Source organism: Schistocerca americana, chromosome 2 (genome assembly GCF_021461395.2).
Source record: "Schistocerca americana isolate TAMUIC-IGC-003095 chromosome 2, iqSchAmer2.1, whole genome shotgun sequence".
Classification (NCBI taxonomy): Eukaryota; Metazoa; Arthropoda; class Insecta; order Orthoptera; family Acrididae; genus Schistocerca; species Schistocerca americana.
Window position 1 is genome coordinate 962,434,940 of NC_060120.1, and position 22,318 is coordinate 962,457,257.

At 38.1% G+C, this 22,318-nt stretch overlaps 1 protein-coding gene across 1 annotated transcript in view; it reads right to left on the reverse strand.

Annotated features, from left to right (window-relative positions):
* Window positions 1-22,318, reverse strand: part of LOC124596203 (misshapen-like kinase 1) — a gene marked incomplete in the record, with an annotated part of 335,677 nt that overhangs the window by 152,441 nt on the left and 160,918 nt on the right. Inside the window, 4 exon segments of the mRNA XM_047135251.1 lie at window positions 11,185-11,205; window positions 11,982-12,178; window positions 17,981-18,101; window positions 20,413-20,540. Of these exon segments, the coding sequence (XP_046991207.1) occupies window positions 11,185-11,205; window positions 11,982-12,178; window positions 17,981-18,101; window positions 20,413-20,540 (467 nt within the window).

A 22,318-nucleotide genomic window follows, 5' to 3' on the forward strand; every position in this document is an offset into this window, starting at 1 on the left:
CTTCTGTCGAAAACTGTTGCCTAGTGGTATAAAGTTTGAAATCATTCTTCTGGTGGTTAAAGACCAGCCTCCATGCATGGTCTCAGTTGTTAATCAACTGAAAATTTTTATTCCCTAACTTGAAGTACGTTGACATACTTGGTCCATGCCCTTCACGGGGATTGTGAATCCATAAGGAATGAAGATGACATTGCGTATCACTTCATCTATCCACGGAAGGGAAGGCAACAACACTGCACAGAGCTTTCAGTTTCCCAGTCACTACTTGCTGGAGATCGTGGATTTAGTGTGCTGCTATGTCGTGTGAGAGTTCTGAGAAGATTAAAAGAGTTCTTTCATTCTTTGTACCCAGTCAACGCAGATACGATTTCCAAGCCACAGTCACTTTCATTACCAGTGAAAATACATAATTTGCAGTCAGAACTATTTTTTGTCCATAGTTACAAACACCTGCCTGCAGCCATTGCAAAGGACAGAAGAAAAGAAAAAAACAATGGGATACTGTTACTTCTGTGAAGGAGAGGCAGATGGCCTTACCAAAGTCTAGTCTTAAGAAGAACCCGGATACTGAGGAATTTACCACTCCTGTACAGTTGTCATTCTAAGTGAGTAGCAAGTTTGCTCCAATGGTTTCTGTGGTTGTCTAAAGAAGCTGTAGCATCTACAAAGACATTTCTATCTCCTAATACAAACACACTTATTTTTAAAAACGTAAAGACGCCGAATGTCTTGAATTACAAAAGATTCATTCATTTTTCTTATGAGCAGGGTGTATATGTGGAGAAGAAAAATAAATAAATAAATTCCTTGATTTTTTATTGCCCGGTAAAAAAGCACTTTTAATGTGTAAAAATACACTTCTTCATAGCTCAAAAATAGTCTTCTTCCATTTTAAGTGACAGTACACTTTCCCCCAAAACTATAAAAATATCAATCCTTTTAATGGTAAATGTTTAATACACCTGCGTAGAAATTCCTTGCACTCCAGAAAACAAAAAAACTTGGCAAAAAAGAAGTTTTGGAAAGATCTTTAATGTGCAAGAACATTTACACTGCATATTTTCGTATTCTATGGATTCGAATTGCACCAGACACAGCACATTAGTTTCTGAAGCATTGACATTGAGATTGAAATGCACTTTGGTAAGCCAATCATAGCTCATGTCATGTGATCTCGCCAGCCAATGACAGCAGATATTCAGAGAATAGGACACGTGATGTAGTCAGCCAATAGCAACATCACTGTTAAGTAGCACGAATCCACAAACAGGAAAAGTTAATGGTTTAAATTAATGCACATTGTGCCGCTACAAGAAAAGCTAAGCTTTCACATATAATATTGGTCTTTTTATGTGTGTTACACTTTAAGATACATCACACAAATGTGCCAGTAAAATTTTACGTAACCTGTTAGAAACAGGTTTGTTTCAGCAGTTGCCTGAGAGCACCAGAAAACATTTTAATGCGCGCAGGCAGGACAGTGTGGAATGAAACACTTCATTTCTAATAAACTGACTGTCTCTGTGGAAAAAATTAATAAAAGCCACATTTATTTCACAAAGCGACAAAAATAACTTCATCGTTCTGCAAGACGATTAATGCTCGACAGCAAAATATGGAAATAAAATAAAATCAGAAAACTGAAACTAATAACATATTTTGGCCTTCTGCAATTACGTGAATGTGTTTTAATTTACTTGACCACTCCCAGCTACAGAAATCTGTTTTGTTTTCATTTGACGTGAGAACTGTAAACGAGGAGGAAGCAGCAAAATCACTAAAAGTAAACACGGCTCACATGGAGACCAACTCCCTCCCCACTACAACCCAGAGTGTTCTGCATATGTGCGAATCTGGCAGCTTGGGCATGACAGAAAAATTTTTCCAGGTAGCAACTGGCTGCCTGTTACTATTGATGATACAGATAACAGCCACATTTCAAGTAGCCAGAAGCGGAAAAGGTACTGCCAGTATGCAGCTCAACTGTGCATGCGTGTGAGCTCGCTGACAACTGCTCAAATGTACTAATATAAACAGTTGTGACGTCATGCTCACTGGCAGCAGTGTACTGTTATAAAGTATTCCATAGTCTTCATTCTAAAGCCTGTAACACATTTTGCTGTTTATCAGTTCTTACCAGTCAAAACTATAAAAATTTAACTGAAAAATTCCAGAGTTTTTCACGGGTTTCTCCTGGATAAAAAAATTCCCAGGTTTTTCCCAGATATCCCAGAGCGTACACACCCTGTATGAGTGATGATTTGCTGTACTTTTTCGCAACGTAATAAACAAAAATAGAAGAAAGAGAATTTTCTGCATTAGCTGAGTAATTCAGCACCTTTTTGTTCCTTTCTTACCATGTTTTACCCTTTGTTTTTCATCTAAAAATACCAACCCTGTTGATCAGGTTTTAACGTGGGTTGAACCAAACGCTTGTCTTGACTAAGAGCCTGCAGATACCGGCCCCTTTGTGTAGGTTTCCTTTACACACTGTGGCTGAGGTGTCCATAGGTTTTTCAGCAAAACCAGCACATTCTATAAGAAATACAATGATGTGAAAGTGTGCTTAAACAATCCCACAACCGTATTATCAAATAACTGGGAGAGAAGATCTGTACAGTCTTTATCAGGAACATGTGTATAGGGAGACCACATCAAACCTGATCATTATATTACCTTCTCCAACACGAAGACGTTTAATTCAGTGGATAAAATCATTAGTGTTTTTGCACAGCGACCCACATGCAGCATAAGGAGGCTAGCTAGATGTTCCGTCTGTCTGTAAATTGGGGACTCAATAGAGTTCACAATGAGGAGAAGTTGATTTTATCATTACATCAATGATAAAACTATCATCTGGCCCACAGACGTGAAAGCTGGGAGAATTCTTAGAACATCAGAATGGCAGTCACAACCACATTAGGTTTACAATGTGTGAGAGAGAGAGAGAGAGAGAGAGAGAGAGAGAGAGAGAGAGATGGTGCACTGCCCTTCCTTAACGTCCTGACTTGCCAGAAAGCCAATGGAAACCTCAGCCACAGTGTGTACAGGAGACCTACAGAATGTTTGGCGTGCACAAAATACCATGCACGGTGACTGTTACTATAGGGTGTATACATGGACAAGGAAAAAAATTCGCGGATTTCCCCGTTAAAAATACACCTTCTCTTGGATGAAAATACACTTTTTCTGTGTTAAGTGGCAGTATACTTTCCATCAGAATTGTAAAATTTATCAATCCTTTGAAGGGTTAAGGTTTTATGCACAAGCTTGAACTTCCCGGCGTACTAGTAAACGACCACAAGCGAAATAAAGAAAGATATTTGATGTGCAGCAACAAGTACGCTGCATATTTTCATATTACAAAAGTATAAATTTGAATTCCACCAAACACAGCACTTTAGTATCCGAAGCATTGAAATCGAGATTGCAGTGCGCTTTTGTAAATCAATCATAGCTCAAGTCATGTGATCTCGCCAGCCAATGAAAGCAGACATTCGGAGCATAGAACATGTGATGTAGTCAGCGAACAGCAACATCACTGTTAAGCAGCGCAAACACACAAGTAGGAAAAGTACATGGTTTAAATTAATATACAAGTGTGGCTGTAAGAAAAGCTATGCTTTCACGAATATCAAGAGTGCAGATGGAAACCCAGTTCTAAGCAAAGAAGGGAAAGCAGAAAGGTGGAAGGAGTATATAGAGGGTCTATACAGGAGCGATATACTTGAGGACAATATTATGGAAATGGAAGAGAAAGTAGATGAAGATGAAATGGGAGATACGATACTGCGTGAAGAGTTTGAAAGAGCACTCAAAGACCTGAAACGAAACAAGGCCCTGGGAGTAGACAACATTCCATTAGAACTACTGATGGTCTTGGGAGAGCCAGTCCTGACAAAACTCTACCATCTGGTGAGCAAGATGTATGAGACAGGAGAAATACCCTCAGACTTCAAGAAGAATATAATAATTCCAATCCAAAAGAAAGCAGTTGTTGACAGATGTGAACATTACCGAACTATCAGTCTAATAAGTCACAGCCGCAAAATACTAACGCGAATTCTTTACAGACAAATGGAAAAACTGGTAGAAGCCGACCTCGGGGAAGATCAGTTTGGATTCCGTAGAAATATTGGAACACATGAGGCAATACTGACCCTACGACTTATCTTAGAGGAAAGATAAAGGAAAGGCAAACCTACGTTCCTAGCATTTGTAGACATAGAGAAAGCTTTTGACAATGTTGACTGGAATACTCTCTTTCAAATTCTGGAGTTGGCAGGTATAAAATACAGGGAGCGAAACGCTATTTACAATTTGTACAGAAACCAGATGGCAGTTATAAGAGTCGAGGGACATGAAAGGGAAGCAGTTGTTGGGAAGGGAGTGAGACAGGGTTGTAGCCTCTCCCTGATGTTATTCAATCTGTATATTGAGCAAGCAGTAAAGGAAACAAAAGAAAAATTCGGAGTAGGTATTAAAATCCATCGAGACGAAATAAAAACTTTTGAGATTCGCCGATGACATTGTAATTCTGTCAGAGACAGCAAAGGGCTTGGAAGAGCAGCTGAACGGAATGGACAGTGTCTTGAAAGGAGGATATAAGATGAACACCAACAAAAGCAAAATGAGGATAATCGAATGTAGTCTGGCAATCAAATGTAGACTGGCAATGGCAAGGAAAGCGTTTCCGAAGAAGAGAAATTTGTTAACATCGAGTATAGATTTAAGTATCAGGAAGTCGTTTCTGAAAGTATTTGTATGGAGTGTAGCCATGTATGGAAGTGAAACATGGACGATAAATAGTTTGGACAAGAAGAGAATAGAATAGAAGCTTTCAAAATGTGGTGCTACAGAAGAATGCAGAAGATTAGATGGGTAGATCACATAACTACTGAGGAGGTATTTAATAGAATTGGGGAGAAGAGGAGTTTGTGGCACAACTTGACAAGAAGGGACCCGTTGGTAGGACATGTTCTGAGGCATCAAGGGACCACAAATTTAACATTGGAGGGCAGTGTGGAGGGTAAAAATCATAGAGGGAGACCAAGAGATGAATACATTAAGTAGATTCAGAAGGATGTAGGTTGCAGTAAGTACTGGGAGATGATGAAGCTTGCACAGGATAGGGTAGCATGGAGAGCTGCATCAAACCAGTCTCAGGACTGAAGACCACAACAACAACAAGATGCTTTCACGTCTAATACTGGTCTCAGAGATCAATTGGCCACCAGAAAAGCAAAGCTTTCACATATAAATTGGTCTTTTTTTACGTGTGTCACACTATAAGTAAGATACATCACACAAATGTGCCAGTAAAATTTTAAATAATGACATAAATGTCTGGTCTTCTGGGCTCAAAATTCTTCTAAGTGGCTGGTCCTCAGAGTGTTAAGTTTTAAATAAGAGTAGAACACACTGTGATTTAAGAAATCTATCGCACATTCTCACAAGCAACATAATTCATCTTGCGTAAAAGGAAATTTGCATTGAAAGAGATGGTTTTCAAACCACCGTTCGCAATATTTTCCAGTGAGCTATTAGAAACAGGTTCGTTTCAGCAGTTGCCGTTGACTGCCTGAAAACAGTCATTACTGCGTGTGCGCAGCTACAATTACGTAGGAAGCCTCTATGTTCATAGGTTTAAAGCATTAAAACGTCTTCCATTATGTTATAAAAGAAACAAGACATCAGATAATACACCTAAAGCACAGGAATTTCATAAACCATACTAAGATACATAATTCCACTTAAAGTGTACATTCGTGTTTCCAAATTCACAATGAAGTAGGCCCCAACCTGATACTAAGGTTTTCAGTGTGGTTTTCCGTATGTAATTTTTCTTGGAGTGCCAGTACTACATTGTCTCATGTTTGGTTCTTTATTATGGCATAATGCCATACATGCCAGAAGGTGAAAATGTGCACTTGACATCCAGTAAACAGTTGAAACTAGCCAATAGTCTGGAATGAAACACTTCGTTTCAAATAAACTGACTGCCTCTGTGGAAAAGATTAATAACAGCCAAATTACTTCAGCAAATCGATGAAAATAATTTCACTGTTCTGCAATGTGATTAATGCTTGACTGTTAAAAACCTAGACATAAAATAAAACCAACAAACTGAATCTAATAAAGTATTTTAGACTTCCAGCATTATGTGAATGTATTTTAATTCAATTGATGGCTCCTGGCCACGGAAATCCGTTTGGTTTCATTTGATGTGAGAGCTGTAAACAAAGAGGAAATAGCAAAATCATTAAATGTAATCACTGCACGCAAGAAAATTTTTTCTGGGTAGCATCTGGCTGCTTGCTACAGCCGATACAGCCAACAGCCCCACTTTCAAGTAGCCAGGAGCAGGAGAATGTACTGTTCATACTCAACTGTGCAGGCACATGATCCCAGTGGCAACTGCTCTAATGAAGCTAATGTACACAATTGTGACGTCACGCTCATCACAAGCAGTTTGTATGAATTATTGCATAGTCTTTCATCCTAATGCCTTTAACACACATTGCTATTGGCAGACACTTGCATGTGCCGTGTGTTTTGTTGCAAATGGCGCATTTCCTTTCCAACGTAAGTTTTACTTTATTTTTTCCTCTTGTTTATGTTTTATCGCTACAGTATAATGCTGCAGTAGCGGGATACAATAATATTCTTGGTTAAACTATCAGTTCTTAGCAGTCAAAATTACCAAGATTTAACTGAAAACTAAAAGAGTGAAAAATTCCCCAAATTCTAAAAAAATCCCATGTTTTTCCTGTTTTTCTCCCAGATGAAAAAATTCCCAGGTTTTTCTCGAGGTGTATACGCCCTGTACTATGTTGGCTGAACAGTACTCATTGTAGGGCAATGCTGGATGGAAAACGAGAGGTGCTTATGCCAACACTATCCTGAAAAATCAGTTGTGGCAGAGCACGCTTTAGCAACAGAAATAAAAATATCTGGAAGCTCCATCAACAAGGACGGTGGTTTGGGGCTCAGCACAGCTGGGGACCCAGCCAATGCATTTAAAAGCAGGCACAAGGGATGGGGGAAGATAACATTACTATATCCAGCGAGGAAGCAAGCAGCAGTGAAATCACAGCCAGTAGCATGGCTGTATAACTGAGAGCAACAGTGCTACGGTAGTCATTTACCACTTAGCAATGGCCGAGGAGAGCTCAGTGAAAAGCTTGTAGGATTTTAAGCATCTGGCGTGCCTGGAAGCCTGAAAGGACTTTATTCATTCATATCACCGTGAGATTCATAGATAAAGGATTTTCTGTGATGAACTGAAATTAATTTATATTTATCCTCCCCTTAGGTGCAGTGCGTCTGCTAAAGGAAAGACTGCAAGAGTTGAGGGTAAATTATTTAAAACTGAGTTGAAATGATCATTAGCTAGTAAGTAACTTTGAAATGTATTAGCAGTCAAGCTGTGCATTGTAACTGAACTTTACCACTGAAATTTCCATTAGTTATACTAAAACACTGTACAATGCATCCTGCCAACTTTACTGTGTAATCTTCCCGTAAACTAGTAACCTCTCAAAACCGGTTACTAATATTTCCAATACATCACATATATCTCATTTCAAATTTCGTTTTTATCTTTCAACAATACATATTCTTTCTTAAAATGTACCTTTTAAAACAAAAACAAAAAAGTAGGAGTTTGCTATGCATCTATGTTAATTTGTTTTCAGCCAAGCAACACAGCAATGATCCAGGTGCATTAGTCATATTGAAAAAACAATAAAAACATTATTACAGTTTTGTATCAATTAAAACAAACCTCAGACACAGATTAATAAGACAGATTTCCATAAAATACATTTGATGGTTTTTGTTTCTGCTGTTTGTGAATACACATATGAAGTTTACAATTATACACAAATGCTGCATTTAAATTACCTTTAACCTGTGCACAGGCCTTCCTAGTTTCAAAACTGTTAACACAGAAAGGCACTACAAGACCTTATACAGTATATTAATATAAATAAATGAGGTTCCAACCACTATGTTCACAGCCTACATGGCCGAGGTCACTAACGCACACTTCTGTGGTGGCACTCACCCCAGGGGTAAGCCAGTTCCAACCCTGTTTGTGGAAAAAAAAATTTCAATACCACTATTTGGTTGGCAAGGGGAGCAGAGGTGGTGGGGTAGAGTTCCTGGTCACAAGACTTTGCGATAATGTCCTGGTTTAAATACCAAACCCCTCAGCTGTCTGTCACAAAGTGAGTGTATGTGACACTGTAGATGGATGGGGACGTTAAGCTTGGTGCCGCCCCCCCCCCCCCCCCGCCCCCTCCCCCCCCCTTTTGGTGCTTTTCCCAAGGAGTAGGCTATGTGTCACCACACACACACACACACACACACACACACACACACACACACACACACACCTGCAGTATTACAAATAATGTGATGCAGCATGTTGTTGTAAAACGGGAAGATAAAAAAGAAACCATTATTTTCATTGACAAAATGTGGCTTCTGTGGATACAAAACATTTTCACATGCAGCTTTGTGTTCTATGGTATGCCATGGGGGATAGAGAATTCACATTGAGCCTGATGTTGCGTATAAAGTTGAAGTACTGGATTCAGAAATTTTCAAGGAAGAACTTTTATTTCTGCAGCACTGCAAAGAGAAGAAGGTGATGGTACAATGGCCCATGCAGTCATTCCTTTGACTGCTTCTGCTGCATTCTTACAATGGTCTAGGAAAGCATACTCTAATAAGTGAATCAGCAGTTGCTTTTGATCTTCTTCATGCTTCAAAACTGTGATATGTACACTTGAAGGAAATATGATGCCCAATGATTTTTGTTTGTATTCATTGCTCTCTTCACAACTGTGTAATGAACATTGTCACGTAAGGTCCCAATGCTTGGTGCGATATTAGCTTTCTGTAAATTTCAACCAGTCACAGTCTGTCATTAGTTACAATGGTGGTAAATGTATTGGGTAACAGCTGACTGAACCTCAAGCTGTGGGATTCTTGGTGTAAAGTTAAGGCAGTGTTCATTCACTTACTCTCAACATTTCTGAGATGAAGACTCATGTAAGATCGTACAGTGTCTTGTTGATCTATTCCCAAGAAGTATGCGGCGTGTTCTGGTAAGTGTATTACAAAATGCTCTGCAACCATCCCCCAGACGCAAAATGTATTTTATTTAGCATCCACTGCTGTTGGGCATCTGCGCTGACTTGCGTGTTTAAGAGTATTTATTTAGTGTACGCTCTATTTGAATCAATAAAAGAGTGTGGGCTTGGAAGGAAGCATTTTCCAAAATGTTTTGCTAGTGGTCCTTGTAAGTGTGTAAACTGTACACAGTGCAATTACTGAGTCAATACTTTTTGTTTCTGGCCTGAACACTACATAAACCTCCTAAAACTTTATGCAACTCTCTGGGATTATAGTACATTCTGCATATTATGTACAAGCCCTTACACCCCTTTTCCACACTCAATATGATGATGAAGGCTAGTTAGTTACATGTTCCGTTGATCAATCTCATGGAAACCATTATGATGTGGAATGTGCCAAGTCCATAAGAAATGAACACATGAATCAAAGTGTTAATTTATCTTAATATTTTTATTGTGTGTCCCATTCACTTAAACGGCACAAAATGCATATATTATATGCATAGATTTATTTATTCCTATTCAAAAATTCATCAGTGGTATAGAAGGAGTTATCAAAGAGATACGATTTCAATTTATTTTTGAAATTGTTACTGCTGCCTGTCAGATATTTTTTTCATCTGGTAATTCATTGAAAAGTTTCACAGCAGCATGTTTGACCATTTTCTGTGCCAAAAATAGGTTAAGTAAAGGATAGTGTAAGTCTTTCTTTCTTCTAGTATTATAATCATGAATGTGACTGTTGTTTTTGAACTGGTCCATGTTGTTGAGAAAAAATTTCATTACCAAGTAAATTTACTGTGAGGCTGTACTCCTAACCTTTTAAACAGACACCTACCACGAGCAACTTCAGCCCCACAAGTTATTCTAACCACTTTCTTTTGAGCAGTGAATACTTTTTGCCTAAGTGTTGAGTTACTGCAAAATATTATTCCTTATGACATCGGAGAGTGAAAGTATGCAAAGTATTTTAGCTTGCTAATTTCTAAAAGTTGATTAACCTAGTTGCTTTAGGGGATCCAAAATATTCACATCGTCATGAAACTCAAGCAGTCACAAAGTAATATTTATAAATGGAGTTCAAACGAGAATGCGATTTTTTTAAATTCTGAAAGTGATAGGACTTATTTTAGAAACACAAAAAAATAGGTTTCTCTTTGTGTAATCAAGAGCAATTAGTGAGTCACATGTAGCTTTGTGCAGAACTGAAAAACTGAACTGGCAATATTTATTTATAAACAGATTTAGAAGATATTTCTTTCAAAGATAGAATATGGAAACAAAACAAAGATAAAAATGCATCTGTTACAAGTATGAGTGCAGGTGGCTGCCAAAATGAAAGGCTTGGCCATCATTAAACTGAACATTAATAATTAAGGAGTCATTATTCTTACCTTCCATCAATTGGTCACTTTTTGTCTCCTTTCTTTTTGAATTCATGTGATTGGCTGCTTCTAGGATATACAGTGCTCCAATAAACAACTACTTTTTATGGTGTACTAATGATTTACCCAGAACAATGCTGAATGTGTGTGTCAACTAATTCTGCAGCATTAAGTAAACCATATATGCTATGAAACAAGGTTTAACTAAACACTAAAGGAGTGAAGTATTTGCTATCTCATGCTTTTTATTTTCTCCACATGCTCTATAATGAAATAAGACAAGAACGTAAACTAGACCAAAAACTTCTGACATCAATATTGCTAATTACTTCTTTCCTTGTATGCCTTAGAGTGAAGTCAACATTTATTGTGTAATTGCTTTTAAATATTAAAAAAAGAGCACAAAGTTGCTTCATTTAACAGTACTGAAAATAAGAAACAGGATTCCGGTATGTTTCTACTATCTGTATTACTATCCATTATTGATGATAATGTGCATGATTTTTTTTTTCTAATTTGTAATTTTGGAGCACTGCATTCCTCCTCCAATGACATTTTCTGCCAGTGCCACTGCATTTAAACAAATGACTTCATATGGTGTATATGCTACCTTCAGTGACTACATAAACTTGTTCATCTTACTTGTGGCCTACCTCTGGTCTTCGTGGTGGGAGCTTAAATAAAATGAAAAGAAAAGAAAACATGCCATTAGGAGCACAGCAATATAAACAAAAAGGATGTAAGCAAATAAAGAGTCTAAATTTTTGCTTTAAATGAGACATAATATTCATGCAACAAAAAATGACTGCAACACTATGCAAGGAAAAAACTTACCAGATTAAAGTCTAAGGGAAAAACCTACACTCTAAATGAGCCACTGACATGTGAAAAAACTAATGACCAAATGTGAATACTGTGCAGGGAACTGGATTATACTTTAAACTGCTAATCATTATTCAATTGCCATATTCTTATCTATATTACCACGATTACAAGCTACAGAAACCTACAAAATCCTCCACACTTCAAAAACCTGCCTGACATCTCAGTGAAACCCTGTATCACATTTTGTATATCCATTTCTCCAGCAGTTACAATTTGTCTATTTACTCAGTGTTTTGAATGAGTAAGTATTACAGCAAAATATATAGCAAACCAAACTAGGAGATATTTAATATATGTCCCTAAAAGAAAGAGAGAGAAAGGAAATTTACAAAATACTAGAAAATGTTTATAAGAACATCAAAACATTGGCATTTTCCTGAGTGAAACACAATGCATGATTTTTCCAGGGAAACTTGAGGGGTGTAAATGAGATCTTCTGAATTAATAATATAAAAATTTATTTGCACTGCAATTCTACAAGAAACTGCAATGAAATGTCTGTATAATCACATACAAACAAAGAAACTACAGAATTCCCTGACAGAAATGCAGGATAACAACTCACCATTGGCTTGAAGATGTGAGAATTGCGCTGCTGTGGCTGTGGTTGTTGCGGCTGTTGCTGCTGCTGCTGCTGTTGTGACTGTGTCGCTGACTGCTGATGACTATTACCCCCTGTTGGTGGTGTAGCTGGTTTCTGTTGCCGATCCTCCCTAGGTGGTGGTGGTAAGGGCCGCGAAGGAGGATGAGGATCAGGAACGACTTAAAAATGAAAATATAGCAGTGCTGTAACCAGCCAGATGGATACACACTGTAAATACCTGTTATACATTGCTGTCTGTGAAAATTGTCACACTAAGGATCATATGATTGGGATGAGTTTTATATAATAGATTACTGTTCGTGCAAACAAACTTGATACTCGGTGCACTGGTTGATGGGAGCGACTATAAAGGGGAAATGCCTTTACCGTTACTCCCATCAGCCACCGCGCTGAGTGTCAACTTTGTTTGCACGTGTAGTAGGTATGCAACCAAACACAAATATTTAGGATTACAGAACTGTAGATGATCTGGAAATAGGAGAATTTGATAGGTAATGAATGCAGCACATGCAACCAGCAAAGCACCACAGCAATCAGCCCAAGGAGTGCTTTAGCATGTCAAGGACATTCTTTTAACTCTGTACTGCATTACATGTTGTCAGACAAAAGTAGATTTTGGTGTCTGGCTACAGGTGGATACAATGACACTGCAATTGACACAACACCTACACCTTAACAGAGGCAGTATGGGAGAATACGCTACAGAATTGTAGAAACAGTATGGAATTTTGATGGTCCACTACACAGGGTTGACACAAGTTACCTCGAGTGAAATTCCCTGATATTTCCCTGATTTTCAGACAAATTTTAGCACTTTTCCCTGACAAATTTTGACATCTCAAGGATAAATTAAGACTAAGTTTACAATCTGTCTTTGCAGCTACAGTACCAGAAACAATAGTGCAAACAACGAAATATCTAACAAAAACTTGCAAGCAGATAACGTTTCCTGATATGAGCAAAAATATTATGTACTAACATCAACATCTTTTGTAATGAACTCTTCTTAAGATGGAGAAAGCAAGCCAAATGGTATATGTTTTTCATTTAGACTACTGATGTTATTTTATTTCAATAAAACGAAACACATTTGGTGACAAAAATATGGATTTCCTTGGAGTTACAAGACAGATTTAAAATACATTCACTGACTTCAGAAATAACCTAAGAAACAAGTAGGTCTCTTGAAAGAACGGTATAAGGTGGGGAAGAATTGTGTAAACCAACACAGTAGGTGACTGCAATAAAATGTTGTTCTACTATGTTGATTATTGTCGGTTATTACTCACTATGTTATGCCTATTACTTTACAGGTAATTTGTGATTTTTCTTTTGAGAAATCTGTGAGTACATAGGTACAAACCGTCAGTGACCGACACAATTTTCTACTTCTTATCGTCCATGCTTCCCAACATATAAACTACTTTTGAAGTGCCAAAATGTAATAGAACAAATAAAGTGTCTACAAGATGCCAACTATACAACGTACTTGCGATGAGACAGTCACAATTCCTAAAATCCATCACCCATGGCTCTGGCATACTGATGAGCACCACAGTCCTGGGTCCACAGATAAACCACGAAAATCTGCTGCTTTACACCACACACAAACAGACCTGGCCTGCAGGGAGATCGGTGAGACTAGATCCGATGGGCAGGGTCTGCACATTAGTGGGAACCGAACATCTTCAGATCAGCAGGCACGATCCATTACAGATACCCGCAGAAATGACGTGCGGTTTTGGCCTGTTGTGGAAATTCAATTGTGTAGCCAGCTATTCATGAGTCAAAGACAACATGTTGTTGAAACAAGACCACAGTGATCAATCCATGCAAGAGATAACTTGTTCAAATACTCTGAGAATCAATGATAATGAGGATAGGTAGCAACTCACCATAAAGATGATTGCTGAGCCACAGACAGGCATGTAGAAAAGCTCACAATCACTCAGACACGACTCATGCACACATGACCGCCATCTCCGGCCGCTATGTCTACAGTCTCTGAGAATCAGGTCCAAACAAGCCACTTCTCATGTCTCCCTGCCTCTTGTTGGCAGCTGCCAGGATAGTGGCAAGAAGTGGTGGCAGCACTGACTGCAAGCTAGGGGTGCGGTAGGAAGGGGAGAAGCAGTAGTAATGAGGGAGTAGGTAAGTGGTGCATGTACTCAGCTGCACCTAGCCAATGATGATACCTGACACCTCAGTAAACAAACAATTTGATCTACTGAGACAAAAACAAAAATTTTCCAGTTTTTTTCCAAATTACCCTAATGTGTTTGACATTTCCTGATTTCCAGAAACTGTGGCAACCATGCTACTCAACATGCAGTAATCGGAACATCTTAATGTCACAAGTAATCACGAAGAGCCTGGACAAGTGACTTGAGAACACATTATTAGCAGGTGCAGGAGGATCACAATGAAGTTTCTGAGCATTTGTATCCCAGGTGTGCTGAATGTGCACTATGTTACGCAAACATGCAAGCCAGCCAAGTAGTATAGAAGGTTTACTTATTCATCACATTTTGCCTGCCACTGTCACACTGAATCAGCATGTTTGAGGCTGTCTAAAAAGAGTGGCAGTACACTGGCCTCTAAAACCTCCTTGCTGTAGCAGTTGTTAATAAGACTGTCCACAAAAAGCACGAGTTGACATCTTATGTTGTATCTAACAGTATCCACACTGTCGCTCTGTATTTATCTGCAGTGCTGTTCAACAATGGAGGCTGTCAGATGGTGGCTATTATAATATATCTAATGAGTAAGCAGCCAGATGTTGATACATGCTTCTCGTACTTTGGACATGTTGAATACTGTTCGCTGTATATGACCTCTTCCAAACCATAAGCCTAAATGTCGAAGTATGACAATTTTCTGAAGACCAATTGCTATGTGCATGCAGGTCTCCTGGCAGTTAATTTCACATGTTTGTGTCATTTCACAGTTTCTCACTGAACCTGTCTGCCCACATAAAAGGGCACTGCTTATCCTGTATTATGTCAACACTGTGCAGTGGTTGGTTACTGGTATATTGTTCTACATATTATGAGTTTTAGCTCATTTAAGCCACTCTTTCTAGGTGTTACAATTTTCACGAACATTACTCTCCACACACCGTTTTATTCTAATTTAAATATATTTTATATAAGCTTTTATGTGTGAGTGGGGACTTCATTTGGAAGATAATTATTAATTTTCAAACAAAGATCATTGCAGAAATTCACAAGATATTAACTCTTTCACTGCGCATTTACTCTCAGCGGCTCCCGCCCTGTGCGCATTATTTTCACCTGGTGCGTATATATACAACTGCAGCAGTCTACTGTTATTATTGAGATAAAAATGAGACGCAAAATCCAGTATTATCGGTGTAAATCATTTCCTTTATTAAAAAAAAAAAAAAAAAAAAAAAAAAAAACTTTGTTCAGAAAGTCTTATTTTGTTCAGAAAGTCTTATTTTGTTCAAAAAAGGTACTTTATTAGGAGAAAAAAAAAAATACAAAACATATTACATTAGTAATACTTCAAAGTGTGATATCCCTCGAAACAAAAATTCAAACATAAAGGCACACTACATTTTACTTCGTTTATCCTGTCTTGCACATACAATACACCTTCTCTGGGCAGCCTCCTTCTTTGAAGTTTCTGGGATTAGCAAGATAAAGTGGCACTCGGTTAGGCATAAGGGATTGTCACCATCAGCCGATGTCCTTCCACGACGTCCCTCTGTTTGCGGTTGGTGGTGAATCTCTAGGATCTCCTTGATAAGCTTCTGTTGAAAATCAGATACTGAAATATTTCGTCCCGTTTGACTTTTATATAATGCATGCGCATTGAGCAGAGACAGATCCACCAAATGAAAAAATACTTTTTTATACCATTTTACAGTTTTTCGTACACATTCTACTAAGCATCGTGTAGCTCCTGACGGCCCCCATATTTTCAGTGTAGCTTACGATGCAAGCTGGTTTTGTTTTATGTTCATTCATGGTTCTGTCAATTTTGTCAGTCACTGTAATTTCGCTTGTATGAAGAGTTGAAAGCATCCTCACTTCCCGCTTGTCCTGCCACTTCAGAGCAAGAAGTTTATATGTTGACAAACTTGATCTCAACTTTCCTAAGTTTTTTTGATAAAGCAGGCATGCCTTTGCAGTTTGTTCTCACAGTTCCACAGGCAATAGTCACTCTGTCATGCAAATAAGAAAATAATGTTGGGCTAGTGTACCAATTGTCAACATATAATGTGTGTCCTTTACCAAGGTAACCTTCAAGTAAAGTGAGAACAATGCTTCCAGGTATTCCAACATTTACACCAAAGTCAGTTTCTTTTTTTACATCCGTTGCTGCACCCACATAAATAATAAAGTCAAGAATATAACCAGTTTCACAATCACATAACACAAAAAATTTTACACCAAATCTGTGGCATTTAGAAGGAATGTGCTGCTTGAAGAAGACACAACCTTTGAAGAGAACTAAACTTTCGTCAATGCACAAATTTTTAAAAGGATAGAAAGCACCTGGAAATACTTTTCTTAAGTGATCCACAATTCGACGTAATTTCCAGATTTTGTCATCTCCAGGGTCCTTTCTGTTACCAGCAAAATGTAACATTCTAAGTAACAGAAGATATCTATCTCTTGGCATGATCTGCGCAAACATTGGAGTAGACAGTAACTGATCATTGGTCCAATAACTGTTTATTTCATTTTTTCTCACTTGACCCATCAGAAAATTTACTGCAAGGAAACAGTAAACTTCATCACTGTTTGTGTTTTTCCAATGTCGCAGTCTTGATTTTTCACTGGCATCATTGCAAAGGTGTTCATAATATAAATTACATTGCTCAGCTATGTAGCTCACAATTTCTTGGCTAAAAAGAACTTGGAAGCAGTCGTATAAAGTACAAAAAGCATCTAAATTGATGATTTTGTAACCGGAACCACTGTTATTGAAATTATACACTTTAGGGTCCAAATCAGAATCTTTCCATCTAAAATCAACTGTTTTGTGTCTCTTAGGAGACTTTTCAGGCGTACGCTCAGGCTCTTCTTCGGAATCGGAGAAAGAATCGATGATAACATCAAAATCTGGATCTGCATTTACTGGTTCAACATTTATTGGTTCACAAATATTTTTTATATTTGTGGTGACAGATTTATCTGGCAGCTCGTCGTCGTCATTATCTGTCCACCCATAATCAGCTGGATTGGGCATGATGTTGTCCCCGTCGTCACTTTGGTTTAGAGTACTCAGCAGCTCATCGTCTGTAAACGGACGGTAACGTCGCGCCATTTTATTCGGTAATGCAGAAACGGCCACACACAAACTAGGTAATATAACAATACAAATGAACTCAGCAAAAAGAGAATTCAGCATTCAATAGTCGTTCAGGTATTTCCTAGTATTCCAGCAATTAAAGTGCATACTTGCACAACAATTACCTCCGACTCGCTGGTCCGATTGTCGGCGTTATACATAACTATACGACTGTACCAGGGAACCGCTGCAACTATTTTTTACAGCAAATAGTATATGTACATCTGGAGCACTGAAACGATTAGTGTATATTTACATCTGGAGCAGTGAAAGGGTTAAACACATAATAAAAGTCATCAAAACACACAACTCTTCTTTGAATAGAAGGATATACGTCAAATTTCAACAATTTAACTGGTTGCACTTAATCTTTCTACCTGAAAGTTCTTTACATTTGTGCAAGTTAAACCCTAATGGGAGGAAAAAACTTCCTGGTTAATGTTTTGAAAATAGATTTATACTCTTTGCCCAAACAAAATTGTCACTATTCCCTGTAAAAGAGTGATACTATCTCTCTTTTTTTCTGGAATTTATAGTGATACTAGAAGCATGACCGTAACCCACACTGACAAAGAGTTACTAACAGATGAAAGTATTAATTTACAGACTAAAATATATTATGGAAGTAATAATATTACCAATTAATCTCTGGGGAATTGGTGGTCTTGCAGGAGGACCAGGTTCTGGAATTTCCTCCCTCTCATTTTTTCTACTGTGCTTTGATTCCTTGGATTCATTCTGAGTTAATGTCCTACCCTCCTAAACGTAAACAAACAAAAACAAAATTTGGCCTTAACAATAAATCACAAACACAAAAAGTCATCATAATTATTTGTTAATACATGGTACCAGAGGTATTCAAAAGAAGAGGCACAAAACACTGAGTGTATAAGAGACGTTTTTATTCAGAAGTAATCAATAGAGGCCTGAGCTTAACTACCCCACTGTTTAACAAGCTGAAGGATTCCACGTTCCCAGAATTCCTGAAGCTATGGCAGGACCCAATTCTTCACTTTGTCCTTCAGTTTGTTGCCTGAGCTGAAGCGCTTCACTTTGAGATGTTTTTTTAGCAGACCAAACACATGAAAGTTGCAGGATGACATGTGTTGGCTGTATGGTGGATGCTTAAAGTTCCTCCCAATTTAACTTGGCCATTACATTTTGTGTGACCTCAGTCGTGTGGATGAATGTTGTCACTGGACAGAATCACCCCCTCCATGATCAGCCCAGGCCATTTGCTCTTGATGGACTTGCACAGACTACTGAGTGTCTCACAATATGTCACTGTTACTGGTATTTCTGTGTTCGAGGAATTTGGTGAGTATCAGACCTCGGACCTCGCAAAAGACAGAGAGCAGCATCTTGCCCACTGAAGGCCTATGAATTTTTTAGGGGAAGGTGATGACATTAGATTCACATACCTACATTTATTACTATGTAATCACAAAGGGACATGTGCAAATTTCAACCAGTTGGTTCTTACAATGCTTTGTACCTTCTCATTTGCACACCGCTTATACAATTCTAACAAAGCAAAAGTTACAAAATTTTTAATTATTAAAAATTACAGATACATCTCTCTCTCTCTCTCTCTCTCTCACACACACACACACACACAAACACACACACACACAATCACACACACACACACACACACACACACACACACACACACACACATATTATTACATGTTCAGAAATTCTCCCATGGAGCAGGAAGGGGCTGTCATGCAGATATGATTTCAATTTTTCTCTGAAGTTGCTTTTATTACCTACAAAACTCTTTGCATTACTGGGTTATTGGACAAATACTTTTTGAATGATGGATACTGACAGTAATTTCTCCTTCTAGTATTATATTAATGAGTGTACTGTTTCCGAACTGTGATTTACTGTTGAGAATAAACTTCATATGGGGAGTCAGTATACTGTGCAGCTGCTGTCAGTATTCCCAATTGTCAAAAGAGCTTTTTACAAAAAGTTTTGGAGAGGACACCACATATTGTCCTTATTAGACAGTTCTGTGCAAAATATACTTTCTCTGTCAATGAAGAGTTGACACAGAATATGAAGCCCTAAGACATTAGTGAATGACAATAGGAAAAGTAAGTGACTTTTTGCCATTGCCATCTTCTAAGTCAGCTATCACATGTAATGCAAAAGTTGCATGTCACTTTACGATCATCTGTAACAAATGTTTCCCAATTCAGATTCTTATAACAATATTATGAAAAGGATAGATTGCTACTCACCATGTAGAGGAGACATTGAGTCGCTGAAAGGAACACCACAGAGACTACTATACATTTAAGTTTTTGGCCAAAATGCTGTCTTCTGAAAGCAGAAATCACACACACAAAAGCACAACCCTCACGCACATGATCACCATCTCTGTCCGATGCAGGCAGTATGTAAGAGTGAGTGTGTGTGTGTGTGTGTGTGTGTGTGTGTGTGTGTGTGTGTGTGTTTTCTTCTTCAAAAGACCATTAGGGCCAAAAACTTACAATGTATAGCAGTCTTTTTGCAGTGCCTGTCAGAGTCAATTGCCCCTGTATATATATCATTTTCACAATATTGTTATTCCATCCTGGACTTCCAGTTTCTTAATTCAGATTCTTATCATCTTAACATCTAAGAATTTTCATTTATTGGTTTGTTATTGTGCATTATTTCAAATACTGTGATCAGTTCTTGTGCAGTACAGAATTGCAGGTTTGTGTTTTATTCACATTCAATGGAAGACCATTTAGAGAGAATAAATTACTAATTTTCATTGAAATAAATGAAATAATATTTGTAGTTTCAAGCACTGAGGTTCTACATTAGGACTGATTGTAATACTTGCATCATCAGCAAAACAGAACTATGTCTACTTCTTAAATATAACAAGAGCAAGGGCAAATGCAGAACTGAACCCTGTCAAATTCTGAAGAAGCTGTTTTATTGCATACACTCTCTCAGTTTCCTAATGCAACACTCTGCATCCTTTTAGTTAGACAGAATGAAAACTAAGCACAAGCAAGATCTCTCATACCATAAAATTTGATTAACATATTGTTTAAGTAATGACCTGAATTTGTGCAAAGTTCCTACGAAGTGTATCGCCTCCTGGAGCCTGAACAATGGAGGATGGTTCACCTGCTGTTGCTGGTTCTTCTTCTTCATTTTCAGAACCGCTATAATGGTAGTCCTCACGTTCTGCAACAGGAAGAGCAAAACTGGTCATATTTAACATGATAAACACTTGCATTAACTACACTGAAATAATGCAACAACTGATGTGCCATCTTTGAAGCATCAGTATAAAAGGTATCGATCTTTCTGATTACTGTTACCGACGCTCAGTTCTGGCACCTTTGTCTCTTTGATGTCATGAGGTGGCTATCAAGCAGACTAGAAGACTAATACAGAAGGCGTGACTGAGAAAAACTGAGAAACAAAATGAAATGTTCTTTTTGAGCTTCATTATATGACTGACCCTGAACATTGGTGTAATTTGGTTGATTTATGTTTCAGGTATCAGCAGCATGTGCTGCTGCCCACAGTGTGGCCTCAGCTGCCAGAAACTGCAGTCAGGTGTGTGTGAGTTGCATCTGTGTGAGTGTATGTGTGTATGTTGTCTATTTTTGACAAAGGTCTCATTGGCTGAAAGGTCATTTTCCGACAGTCTTTTTGTCATGCCTCAGCACCTCCGCTACATGGAGAGTAACTACTATCCTTTTCATAATATTGTTACATTCCATCCTGGATTTTCTATTGTTTGATTCTGTTAGAAATCAATATGTTTGTTATTAATTCATATTAGATTTCATGTGTTTTTTAGCACCCACTGTGAACATGAAACCGGAAAACCAAAAACTATGGGCTAGTGCAGCACCTACTATGGTGATACATACCGTTCCAAAGGGCTGATTTCTATCCCTACACCTTCTTATTTATGGATGATACATCTAAAAGGTTGGGAAATAATGTATTAAATGTAAAAGTAAAAATATTTTCAGGGGACATCCTACGTCGAGGAATGGCACGTATCAACATGGCACAGCGACTGCAGTAACTTCACAAGAAGAAATGCCTGCTCGTATGCAAACAGAGAAGTCCCAGGGATCACTCACCTGCCTTGAAGATGCACAGAATTCCAAAGATTCTATGAACATGAACAACTGTCAATTAAGCTGTGAGAAAAAAAAGAAATGTTCTTTTTGAAACTCATTCTATGACTGACCCTGATCACTGACAGAAAGTCTTGATACAATTTGTTTGATGTATATTTATTTGGTAGAGGGCAGATACGTGGTGTAACAACTTTTAAATAGCAACACCAATACAGACAGACCAGAAGTCCAAAAAAGAGCCACAGGACATTACAGTCAAGAATTACAAGTAAGAAGAACTAAATTAATACCTTTCGTATTGACATACAAAACAACTGTTAAAGTAGGGTGTAAAGAACAGGTTTAGATATATGTTACAAGGTGGACAAAATCCCCGTTACTATCAGTAACAGGCAGAACATGGAAGTTTAAACAGTGCTGAAATGTGCGCTATGAGTGGTCTGGTGCTGAAGACTGCTGGGCCCTGTGTATGCTGACTGTTACTTTACAGCAAGGCCTCACAGATGAAGCATGTATCTTATGTAATAGTGGTATTTCAAGGTGTTTTGTGTATTTTAGGAGGTTAAGTGTGATAACTATGACAATGTTTAAAACTTCATTTGCACATAATTTTGGAGAGAGAAAAGTGAGACTTGATTAACTTCTTGTGCTTCTGTGAAAGTGATCTCCTGGAATAAAAACACTAAATTACAGTACATTATAAACTGTGAAAATTATAGCGGACTGAAGATAAGCTAGGCACAGGACAGCACCGACAGAGTACCTCATTATGACCACAGAGAATAAGATAATTTCTGAATTGCCTGCTTGGGGGAAGCAGAGTCATTTCCCAAGTTCCAAAAGGAGCCATAATGTAACACC